The 13,409-nt window shown below is 38.7% G+C and overlaps 1 protein-coding gene across 1 annotated transcript; it reads left to right on the plus strand.

The window, feature by feature from the left end:
• Window positions 1-10,475: 10,475 nt before the first annotated feature.
• Window positions 10,476-11,258, plus strand: LOC149248441 (uncharacterized). The gene has a single exon (XM_089449973.1). It carries the CDS (start codon window positions 10,476-10,478, stop codon window positions 11,256-11,258), a length of 783 nt encoding a protein of 260 aa, XP_089306099.1.
• The last annotated feature ends 2,151 nt before the right edge of the window (window positions 11,259-13,409 follow it).

Genomic DNA, 13,409 nt, shown 5'->3' on the forward strand with positions numbered 1-13,409 from the left:
AACTTTAGGATGGATCATATAGTGTTTTTTTTAGATGTTTTGGGTTAATAAGTGTGGCTCATCATAAGCGAATGATGAGCCACACGTGTAGGCCCGAAATGTGGACTAAACAACATTATGTGATGGATCTTGAAGTTCTAAATCAAAATTGCTCACTTCACACTAAACTCTTCAGCCCATGGATTTTTCCCATGCCGTTCTTCTCTAATGTGGTCTATTAAAGGCTAACCATTAAACCAATCTAGATCCATCTTAACTCCAGATCTACCAAATAGTTTAACTTTGGATCTAGCAAAGAGTTTTTTCTTTCAAGAAAGAAATTTGATCCCTCTCGTCGCTTGATAAATCTAAAATTAAGATAGATTTAAACTGATTTAGTAAAATCCAAAATGTGAAATAAACAAGTAGAAAAACCTACTCGTAAAACCTTCTTACAATTATTCAACTTCAAAAAAACTCATTTTAATAAAATTAAATCAATAAATATCTCATTAAAAACTCTTATTAAATTAAAGTCAACATCACTTTGACCCATTACCAACTTTGATTAAAAAAGAATAAAATGATGATGTATTAAGCATATTGAACACAGAAATTGATTGCCCCAACAAAAATTGGGGTGAAGAAACAATAATCAAATAACTCTTTCAGCTCACCAAGGCACCTTAATCCCCATGTCATAAATAACTTCAACAAGACAATCTCTATGATTACACACAAGCTACTTGTATACTTTGATCGAGTCTCTCCGTCGGTGGGTCACAGGATCGATTCCTCCTACGTTTATGTTAAATAACAATGATAAAGACTAGTAAGTTGGGCCTCCTTTAGATACAAATGGCCTTCAAATACGATAGTAGAAGATTATGATTACAACTCTCTTAGTAAGCGTGCACATTGTTACAATGTACTTTGTCACTTCCCAAGTCAACCTTTTTTTATTTCTTCATTCAAGCAACATCTTGTGTCTCCTTGTTCACATCCATTTCAGCATCACAATTAATCCTGGAAGCCCTGTGGAGGACGTTGGCTTTTTGATTGACGAGGAACCTCACAAGATCTCGCTTAGTAGTTGACCTCAAGTGAGTAGATGAGCTCAAAACACCATAGACCAGATGTAGGTAAGCCTCCAGATCATGACATCAGTTCATATCAGCATTAGGTTTCAGATATGGAGAATGTCTGTTGTCCACCCAAAGATCGGTCCTAACAGGACAATAAGCCCATGACATTTTCTCTAGAACCTTCACGATCCTCTTTACGTTCTCCGAACATTGATTCATCACGTGCATCCACTCGTTCAAGCACAAGCCGAGAACCTTAGTAATAACATTGTTAATGATAACAACTCCCAAAACTCTCCACCCAAATTTCTCCAATCTCTACCCAAAGGCGCGGTTCCCAACTCATGAACCTCCGATAGAAAAATTGTCACTGGAACCTTGCAGCGTTTGCCTCCATTGAAGGTCTTGCCGAGATCGTAGGTTATTAGTACAACCACGACTGCACCCAAGCTATGGCCAATGATTATTATTTTTAGTTCTTCACCCTCGTACAATTGCATGAGCCTTTGAACCTCCCTAACAACCTGATTCGAAGCACTTCGCCCAGTTGAATATTTACATTTGTAAAGGCTCAAGAAACCACTTTCAACTTTTGGTTTGCAGCAATTCATGGAACATTTCCTTTTCGAGAAATCCTCTATAGGTGTTAGTAGGCTCTTGATATTCTCGACCCACTCAAGACGAGTACCAGTGCCTCTATACGCCACGACGATATCCCTCCTTCCAAGCCTCAAAAATTCTTGTCTCTCATCACAAACTGCCACAAATCCAATCTAGCTCACGCCTTCGAGCTCCGAGATTGTGCCCTTGCAGGGGGTTTTGATCTTGTCTTTGTTCCGTTGTGTGAGCTTATTGGCGGGATCAAACTGTGAGAAACCATAGGAGTAGAGTTTTCCTCTGCAACATGAAAATGCTTGCGAAGGGTTTTCCTCATTTAGTTGAAATTGTAAAAGACGCTCTGCAGTTTTCTCGGGAAATCAATCCCATAGCATACCATTGTTCAGTCATCTAACAATTGATCTCGCGGTGCAAAGTGGGACATAGTGGTGGCTAGGGGAATTCTTCTCAAAAGGAACGCCTTACAACATAAAAATACCTTATTGAAATATTTTTGAAAAGTATGAGGTTTAAACATCTTACTCACCCATTTTTTTACGTCTAATTACTTTACATGAAATTATATTATGTCATATGGACAAATAACTAAACATGCATAACATATTCAATTTTGTTTTTAATTATAGCCAACATTTCTTTTCTATTTAAAGAATATTTTATTTTTATTTTAAGAGGGACATGTTTCAACTCCATGTTGAGCACTAAAGGAATTACACATCGCCCTCATTTTGAGTTGTGTAAGTCATAAATACATGTATGACTTACAAGATAATAATATAAATAATTGATATAAACGTGTATGACGTACATAAATTTTTAATTAAAATTTGAACTAAATTCCATTGAAAATTTAATGCTAAATATGCTTTATAAAAGAGTAGGAATCAATGAGGCATTGGAAACCCATCACTCCCTCCGAAAACACGTGTATTTAATTTCTACATCCTCTAGGACTTCAACACTATAAAGGGAAGTCCCCATTTGGAAGGGGACATCCCAAAGATGTGCGAGAATCCCCCACCTCTCCTAGACATTTCCCACCAAAAGGAGGGAGAGCTTAAGAGACATCCCCATATGGTTTTTGGGACGTTTGGACACCTCCTTTCATGTGGTACCGGTTCTCTAAGAAGCATATTCACTTCTTAATTTGACATATTGCACATGCCAAATATTATCTATGTAGCACCTACTAGGATACTATGTAGGATTTTTTTTGTAATGGAGGATTAACATAAGAGCAATCGTTTTCGCTTTCATTTTTGGTAGGTTCTTGTATCTATATCTAGTTATTTTTTATTTTTTTTTTAAATATGATTCTTAAAAGGGTATGAACCAATGTTGCATTGAAACAAATCCCATGCCTAGGAAATCCCCTGTGTTTATCCCCTCCCTAAGGATTTAGGGATTGTAGGGTGAGGTCCTCATTTGGGAGGGAATATCCCTTAGTGTTCCCTAGACATTTTTTCCCAAGAGAGGAAGGTCTAGGATAAGTCCCTCAATAGTTTTATGGATATCTAGATTGCCCCTATCCAAACTGGCACCCATGTGCCATGGGTTCTCCAAGAAAAAAAATCACTTATTAGTTCAACATTGAACTAAGAACAAATATTATTGATACAATGTGTGTTAGCCATTGTTACAAGAATAACAATTTTCACTAGCATATTTAATAGGTTTTTATAGCCTACATGTATGTAGTCTCATGTTTAAAATTTGCTAATTTGATTAAATTGTATATTAATCCTACACAATGTAGATTTTTTGTTTTAATGTTTTAATATATTTTGTTATAAATCTAGTCAAAATTTAAACATTTCTCTAGTTTCTTCAAAAATTGCTCCCTTATGATCGTTTCCAAAACTTGGTAGTAAACTAAAATATTCTTATCTCACCAAATCCCTCTTTACCCAATTCAGATAATACATCCCACTAAACTCTCTTCAAACTATTATGAAAATGGAGAAAATATGAATATAAGCTAAATACCTCATGTATGTATCATGGTTCTAGTTTTCTATTTAAAAAATAAAATAAAATAAAATATCTAAAAACAGAAACAATAATATTATCATTTTATCTATGTTTCCTTTTATATAATAGAATAAAGAAATAAATTATCATATTATCTTCTTATATAATCTATTAAAAAACAAAATACCATATTGTTTTTTAATTGTGATATGTACACTTATTTGATGATAAAAAATTATGTTATCATTGTTAAAACCAAAATTGTATTATTAACCTACTTCAACTATCATACTCCATAGCTATAATTAATTTTTAATTTATTAAGTATTTGTACAGGAAAGGGAGAAGAAAGTTTTTAATATGATTTTTTTATAAAATAATAGTATTTTGAAAATAATATTGTTAATGTTAAAAGATTTATAGTTTAAATGCTGAAAATATAAGTTTTATATTTGCTTCTAAATTAGAGTCAAATCTTCTGTTTAAATATACCAATAACATATAATTAAACCAAATTTTTTTATATAACTTAACAAAAGCCAAAATGTCACATAAACATAAATAATAAGTAAAAACAATTACCCTTAAAAACTTTTCACAATTTTTTTTAATAAAATTAAATCATTCAATATCTTTGATCTCTTCACCCTTATTAAATTAACCTTTTTTCTTCTTTTTTTTTTTCTTTTTTTTTTTTTTTTTTTTTTCAAAAGGTGGAAAAACTTATCAAACTCAGTTTATCAAACCAACAGTGAGGACAGCCATCTCTGACTGCTATCCGCGAATGTCAGTTGACACATCACTGTTATCAAGGAAAACCACGCCACCTGAAATAACCCGCTGATGGTCCGTAAACCTTTCGCACTTTTTAAATTTTAAAAAACTTATTTTTAATAAAATTAAATCAATAAACATCTTTGATGTCTCAACCCTTATTAAATTAACCTATCAAATTTACAGATTATTTATTATTGATCTAGTCAATTTTATCCCCAACCTCACCAAAATTAAAGTCAAAGTAACTCTGACCCATGACCAACACCATTAAAAAAATCAACAAAAGCATGATGTATTATGCATGTTGAACACGGAAATTGATTTCTCCTCCAAGATTGGGTTGAAGAAATAATTATCAAGTAAATATTCCCTACTCACAAAGGCACCTTAATCCCCAAATATAATCTCTATGATTACACACAAGCTACTTGTAGACTTTTATTGAGTCTTTTCGGTGGGTCACAGGATCGATTCCTCTTCCGTTTTCGTGTAAAAACAGTGCCAAAGACAGGTCACACCTTCGAACTGCGGGGCCTATGGTTTCTTATGATAGGATAGCTTTTTACAGTGAAATCTAAACTTATTTCGATCGCAAATTTCAAAAATATTTGAAAAATTAATAAAGAATCAGCTCATATTTTGGAATCACATGGACATAGCCCGGTCATTTGAATATTCCCAAAATAAACACAAAAACCCCAGCGAAATAAAATATGTAGGATGCAGCGGATTTATCTATGCCCCTCTCTCTTCGTCCTTTATGGACAGCGGCTATAAACAGGTTCACTTCAAAAGGCTTCACTCAATCGGGATCCAAGGATGAACTTATCTGGTCTCTTCAGAAATCATCTCAGCCCATCGGCGTCAGAGATATCTATGCAGCAGTCCTATCTGGCCAGTCGCCCTCCTCCCCTATCTTTCCACTCAAATTTTGGAAAGCTTCCTGTCCGCTCAAGATGATTCTCTTCTCATGGCTTATCTTCTCAGACAGGAACCTCACCTGGGACGTTCTTCAAAGAAAGGGGTGGCAGGGTCCGGGTAGATGTCAAATGTGCCTTTCGGAAGCTGAATCCAACTCGCACATGTTCTTCAACTGTGCCTCATCATCAACAATCTGGTATGAATTATCTTTGATTTATGGCTTTCCTCATCAAGCTTTTTCATCTGTACAGGATGCTTTCAATTGGTGGAGCGCGAAGAATCCTTCCTGGCGTTCACTGTTTATCCTCACCTGTTGGTTCCTATGGAAATGGCGAAATGCCTGCATTTTTCAGAACTCCAGGATGCCCCTCGATTCCATCCTGATCTCAATCACGGGCCATCTGCCCCCCTCAGATTAACACATGGCCTGCTCTGCTTCTATTATTCATCTTTTTGGACCTGCTTCACTCAATGTGGGTGTTTTTACAGATTTTGGCTCGCTGTTCAGTTCCTATGGTTCAATAGTTTTCAATGGCGGTCTCGTTCCATCCCCATGAAGCGTTATATGTGGAGGTTTTATGTTTCTCTCTCTTTATTATCTTTTTTGGGAAAGGTCTGCTTCTTTCATGAAGCGCCACTGTTATTATGATGATGGATCCTCATGCTTGTATGTTCACTCATTTTGGCTAGAGGTGGCTTGTCAACAGCCACTCAATCTGACTATCTGAACAGCTGTTTGTTTCAGCTGTTTCTCACAGATTTTGATCATGTATACAGAACTTTATATTTCCTTAATATAATCTATTATGGTTTTTCTCTCTGAAAAAAAAAAGGTGCCCAATGAAGGCCTAAAAACTGTGGAACTGAACACTTAAAACTACTGCTTAAATTGGAGAAACCAATAGCTACAATCAGATTGGGGAAATCCATCCTACTGATGATTAAAGTTTCATTTTCCTGAGCAACTACCTCATTTTGTTTCTGGTTGTAATTGAAAAATAAAATATAATAAAACTGATATAATGTATTGAAGATTTTCTTTCATAAAAAGTAAACAGAGCATGTATTTTTGAAATTTAAATCAAAATTATGTCAAATCTGTTATATTTTATGTTACTCAGATTAGGTCTCTTTAATATTTTACTAGAAGAAGAAAATTCTTCTTTTCATTAATATAAAAGGAGTACATATATCTGTTAGTGCTTATACACAGGTATAGTTTAAAATACTCAAAAAGTTCTGTAATAGTTCACTAGAGTACAACCATACAAAAAATTTATCCGCATATACATGTCTAAATAAACATATATAATTTGAGAGTAAACATCAAAAAGCCACCAGATCCAGGAAAAACTGATAGCAACATGAACACAAAAAGCCAGAGGCATCCACAATGATGATAGTGTCAAAACTGAAAAGGTCTCCTTAATATATATAATGAAAGTCCATAGTTCAGAGAATACATATTCCAGAGTTCAGAGAATACATATTCCAGAGAAGACTTTATCGATCAACTCAATATCACCTGTGCAAAAAAACAAATATGGATATTGCAGCTTTTATGACAGATTAAAAAAAAATTACAGACTTTACAGTGAAACGCTGAGAGCATTACTGTGTAGACCAGGGGAACAAAAACATACATTCTGGCAGACAAATGACAAAATAGAGGAAACAGAGTACAGTGTAAATCCTGCTGCCAGCATTCAAAATTAGATCATGAATGCAGAAATGACAAAATAGAGGAAACAGAGTACAATGTAAATCCTGCTGCCAGCATTCAAAATCAGATCATGAATGCAGAAATGAGTCAAGACTTAACTAAATCCTAGTGATTATGTAGGAATAATGAGTCATCCTCCCATGTTCGTGATTCTTTTGGTAGACTTCCTCTCTGGGAATCCAAATATGTGAGATCAGCCTCATCTGGGGTTCTGAAAAATGGGGCGGCTCCATTTGTCGACCAGAGCCGTAGCAACTCTTCTATTTGCGGCAGTCTCTTCATCTGATTTGGACAAGAACATGACCACTGTCCCCAATCCACTGTTTTTGAGCTGCTCCCGCCTTTCATAATCCCCTGTATCGATGGACAAATCTGTGAGGATGTCGAGAAGAGCAGTGCGGATTGTGGCGTTTGGCAGTGATTGGTCAGGGAGGGGCTCCAGCCAATTCTTTAAAACGGACAGTAGTCCTTGGTCCAAGAAATCCCCATGCAAAGGACGCTTCACCATGGCCCGAGTGAGCGCCGGAAGTAGTCTGAGCTTCTTGATGGCGGGCATACGTTGCCTGTTGAGCTCCGCGTCTTCCTCTGCTGCGACTTTCAGGCGGGCAATAAAACGGTCAATCTGCCCAGTGATATCTAACATTGGGACGTAGTAACGACCAGGAGCTGCATTATCGCCGGTAAGAGGTTGAAGTCCGTGACACACATTCAGTTCATCACCCTGATCTTGCTGGGCAGTGTTCTTCCCAGCAGCAGCAGCAGCAGCAGAAGATGATTTAGAGGGTTTTCTTTTCTTGTTACCCACATGTTTAGATTTTGATTTTTCGGAGGATTGTTGCACTCCATCATCATCATCATGTGAGTGCCCAGAACTTGCTTTCTTGAGTTTCTTTCTAACAGGAGAAGAGGTATATCGAGGTTCAGGTTGACATTCTTCGTCTGACATTTGAGGTCTCCACGTGAACAATACTGGATTGAAATACACTGCACTACAAGTTTAAATAATGGCTACCAGAATCAGTAAAAGTAGAATTCTGATGATATCACGCACTGGTTAAGCTCCAATTTCTACCACCCCCATCCATTTTCATATTACCGCAGTTCTTCTTTCACAATAACAATTCAACCCGCAAAAAAATAAGATAAATAAGATATCTCAACTGACTGAGGAGAACTACACGCAAATAAATCCAAGGTGCAGGTTTAACATCAGAGCAACTTTAATATCAATGGTTTTAGGGATATCTAGATCACCCATATCCAAACTAGCGACCATATATCATGGGTTCTCCAAGAAAACATTCATTCATTCATTGGTTCAACATTGAGCTTATTACATATATTATTGATACAATGTGCGTTAGTGATAATTGCAACAACAATATAAAACCCAACCATAAATCAAGTAATATCAAGGGAGAGAACTTTGATCTGAGGAGCGATGGCGGCTAGGGTTTGAAGAATACCTGCTCAAGCTGTAGTCACAGTACCAAATCTAGAGGAGGACAGTGCCAGAGCTACAGAGCTTCGCAGAAGAGGGTAGGTTCTGACCCAACAAATGAAAAACGTGGGGTCCAACGGGACCCCATCTTATAAACAAGCAATGATGCATAAGGATAAAACTGCTCTGAACGGGGTCCAAATCTCAGGATCTGAGAAGATAGGAAAGGAGGATCTGACCAATAAAGGAAAGCTAAATGACAAGGGCAAAGACACCCAGAAACGAAAAGAAATCAATGGCAACAACAATATAGCTGATAGAGACAGGAAAAACCCTTTTCCAGAACAGATATCACAAGAGAAGGAGCTTGGGGATGAGCGAACAAGGAAAAAGGAGGATCTGAACCAAGGTAAAGCAGAACAGGAAGGAATAGCTACGGGTGCCAAAAAGAAAGAGAACCAGGGACATTGCAAGCCTAAAGCCACTGAAAACCTATGGGTAATAATCTCTGACCCAGAACTACAGGCGTACCGAGAACACATGGCAGAACATGCAGTGATCTACAAGTTTATGGGTTTCTGGCCAACAGAACGAGCCCTGTGCTTGTGGATCAAGCAACAATGGAAACCCAGAGGGGATGTAAGACTCCACCTAGGGGCCAAAGGATTCTTCACGGTGGTATTCACCAATCTGGATGACAAGGATCGAATCTTCGATGGAGGCCCGTATTTCTTCGCCTCAGCAGGTCTATACATGAGACCTTGGAAGCCCAACTTCGCACCAGAACAGGAAACCTTCAAACAGGTACCGGTCTGGATTCACTTGTTTTCTCTACCGATTGACTACTAGGGACATGTAGCACTAGAACAGATAGGCAATAAGTTAGGCACCTTCATAAAAGCCTCAGAGGCAACATTACAGAAGAGATACACCTCCTGTGCTAGAATCTGTGTCGAGATGGATGTTTCAGGGGCTCTGCATGAGGGTCTGTGGTTGGAATACAGAGATGAAGTGTATTTTCAAGCTATAGACTATGAGCAGATCCCATTTCGATGCAGGAAATGTCATGAACATGGACATTTGATCAGAGAATGCCCAATGAACAGAACGACGGAGAAACCCAAGGAAAACACAAGGGGTAAGAATAAGGAGGCTTTTATTCGACCTCATGCTAGACAACGAGCAAACAAAAGGCAACAAAATAAAGCAAGTACATCCATCAGAAGCACAAGCAATGCATTTGAGGTGTTGGAATCAGAGACGGAACCAGAGGACACCAATCAAGAGCAAGATCCACTGCGAGACAGCCAAACCACAATCACACCAAGGACACAAGACCCCAATTCCAATCCATCAAGCAACATCCCACTTGCTCTTGGACCAACAGAAGGACTGGAAGAAGATTCAGAAATGATGACTAGTGAAATGGGGCTCGAGGATATGGAGCTAAGCGACATTCTAGAACAGGAAGGTATGGATCTACCAAACATGGTAGAACAATGGAAAAAGAAAGGCATAGAACACATATCTGAAGAGGAGGTGAACAGAATCAACACGTTATTCATAGCAAGACAACAAGCAAAAATGGACATGCAGAAAGGAAGCCTAGGAACATCAAAGGGTCTAGGGGTGAGAGCTCAGGGACTGCATCAAATCTCAACCAACCCAAAGCACCAGAAAAAACGAGGAAGAAGAACAAACAATGAAGCATTACAAGAACTCGACCAAATGCTCCTAAACTCAGGTAAGATGAAAGCCCTTGAGGCTTTTACAGTCACTTCCTAAAAATTTGTTAATTATGAAAGTACTTTCATGGAATGCTAGAGGGCTAAATAGCCTAAAGAAGCAGCAGTTATTAAAGAAAAAAGTCAAAAAGGAACAACCAGATATGATTTTTTTGCAAGAAACTAAATGCTCTAGCAAAACAATGGAAAACATCAGTAAAAAATTGGGCAAAAGAATGGATTGCCTAGAAACAGAAAGCAGTGGAATGGAAGGGGGCTTGGCCATTCTTTGGAATCCTCAGGTACTCCAGCTTATATCTTCTGAAGCTGCTAGATCTCACATCTCAATAGAATTCCAAATGGTAGGGAATCTAGACACCTATCTCTGCACAAATGTCTATGGCCCTCAGAAACTAGAGGCAAAATTGCTAATGCTTAGAAGTCTATCCAACTTGCAACAGAGATATCCCCAAGCAAAAGCAATTTTCGGAGGAGATTTTAATATGATCACTTCGCTCACGGAAAAAAAGGGAGGCATTAGAATGCTCAACCGGGATGCTGAAGCTTTCAAAGACTTTATCAAATCAGCCAAGCTTGTAGACATCTTCCCCAAGAGCGGGGCTTTCACATGGAACAATAAAAGAGGAGGTGATAGGCAAATCGCCTCTAGACTGGACAGGTTCTTAGTGACAGAAACCATCCTTCTGGAAGGGATTACTGTGGATTCGAACATACTACCAAGTGGAGGTTCGGACCACTGGCCCATAATAATGAATGCGGCCATCCTTGGTACCCCAAGGAATAAACCCTTCAGATTTGAAAAGTTTTGGCTCAGTCATCCAGAGTTCACATCGAAAATAAAACAATGGTGGAGCGAACCGATAGGTATAAGAGGAACCAAGATGTACATTCTCCAAGCTAAACTTAAACATATCAAAAACAGGTTAAAATCCTGGAATCAAGAAGTCTTCGGCAACATATTTAAAGAAAAGAAGGTGTTGGAGGAGCAATTGGAATAGATTCACAAGGAATGGATCCAGGGGAATATAAATCAAGAAACAATGAACACAGAACAAATACTTATGCAGAATTGGCAGGCCAGATGCCAACAGGAGGAAACTTTGTGGAAGCAAAAATCTAGAATTCAGTGGCTTAAGGAAGGTGAAAAGAACACAAAATTCTTTCATCGATCGGCCATTGATCACAGGAGTGCTAATAAAATATTAAGAATAAAGGATGAACAGGGGACCTCTCTTCAAATCCATTATGAAATATCAGCCCTCCTCATAAACCATTTTAGCCAAACTGCTTTGGAACCCAGCATTAACAGAGAGGATGCTATCAGGGATTTAATGACTTCTATTCCCAAGCTTATCACAAAGGATCAAAACAAGGCTCTAAATCGAGTGATACCTTGGAAGAAGTGGAAGAAGCAGTGAAAGATATGCCCAATGGTAAGGCACCAGGACCGGATGGTTTCACCATCGACTTTTACAAAGCCTGTTGGGAAATAATCAAAACAAAGGTTTGGGAAGTGGTGGAAGATTCCCGGCGCTCCTCATCCATCCTAAAATCCCTCAACTCCACCTTCATAACCCTTATACCAAAGGAGGAGGAAGCAAACACACCGTCGAAGTTTCGGCCAATTGCATTATGCAATGTTTTGTACAAGATTATATCTAAAGTCATAGCTAACAGATTAAAGCCAATTCTTCTAGGGATCATTTCGGAAGAACAATCTGGCTATGTAGAAGGTAGACAGATTATGGATAACATATTGCTAGCTCAAGAGATGATTCATACTCTCCAAACTCAGAAAAAAAACTGGCATGCTAATGCAGCTGGACCTTTTGAAGGCTTATGATAAAGTCAGTTGGAACTACTTGGAGGCTATTCTGGATGCCTTTGGCTTTGCGAAGAGATGGATAACATGGATCCTAGCCCTGATTAAGTCCACCAGATTTTCCATCCTGGTTAACGGAGCTCCCATAGCCCAGTTTACACCTACTAGAGGTATACGGCAAGGGGATCCCCTGTCCCCCTTTCTATTTGTAATACTAATGGAAGGTCTTAGCCGGCTTATCAGAAAGGCTAAAGAGGATAGCTTAATTCAGGGACTCCAACCCTTGCCCTCATGCCCTGCAACCACTCATCAGCAGTTTGTCGATGATACTATGTTGCATGGCACGCCTTCAGTCAAAGAAGCTCTTGGTTTCAAAAGCATTCTCAATCGTTTCAGCCTTGCTTCAGGTATGGAACTCAATCTCGCTAAATCTTCCATATTCTTTTTTAACATGCACCTAGCAGTCCAGAAAAATCTATCTAATGTCCTCGGGTTCAAGAGGTGTAACCTCCCTTCCAGATACCTAGGCATTCCGCTGACAGACAAACCCTGGCAAAAAATTCATTGGGAGAAAATGCTCGCCAATCTAGAGAAGCGTTGTCAGCATTGGACCCATAGAACCCTTAACTTTGCAGGCCGCCTAGTCCTCACCAAATCCGTCCTCCAGGCCATTCCTCAATTCATGCTTTCTATTCTCCCGACACCTAAAGGTGTGCTTCAGAGAATCCGACTCATCCAGAAAGCTTTCCTATGGTCGGGAAACTCAGTTAAACAGAAGTGGTCCTTAATGGCCTGGGAGAAAATTTGCAAACCCAAGCACCTGGGTGGGTTAAGCCTACAGGACCCTTATACCGTCAACCGAGCTTGTGGAGCCAAGTTATGGTGGAGATGGGTTAAAGAACCGAACATTCCCTAGGCCAAACATTGGAAAGCCAAGTATGCAGCTCATTATAGCCCTCAGAATCTGATCAGGATGCAGGAACCTCCAGAAGGATCTCCAATCTGGAACCTAGCAAGAGCTAATCGAGGCATAATTCAGGAACAGAGTTTTTGGGAAGTCCGTAATGGACAGACTGCTCTGTTCTGGGAGGATGCTTGGCAGCAATTACCTAAGCTTGAAAGCCCAGATTTCCTCACCATTCAGAGAAGATACCAGGAACAAGGGAAGATAACCGTGAATCATTACTGGAAGCCTAACACTACTAATCAAGCATGGAAACAATGGATCTTCAACGATACATTGCAACCAGAAGAGAGGGACAACAATATGATGGCGCTGCAAATAGAGTTGGCTAAAAGGAAAATAAGAAACGCTCATGATGCAGAT

Source organism: Pinus tabuliformis, chromosome 7 (assembly GCF_031772625.1).
Source record: "Pinus tabuliformis cultivar Carrire ecotype Pingquan chromosome 7, CPIR1, whole genome shotgun sequence".
In the NCBI taxonomy this organism is placed as follows: domain Eukaryota; kingdom Viridiplantae; phylum Streptophyta; class Pinopsida; order Pinales; family Pinaceae; genus Pinus; species Pinus tabuliformis.

Bases quoted from the DNA above. Each gene is read 5' to 3' on its own strand.
- LOC149248441 (XM_089449973.1), top strand. From the start codon at position 10,476: ATGGATTGCCTAGAAACAGAAAGCAGTGGAATGGAAGGGGGCTTGGCC.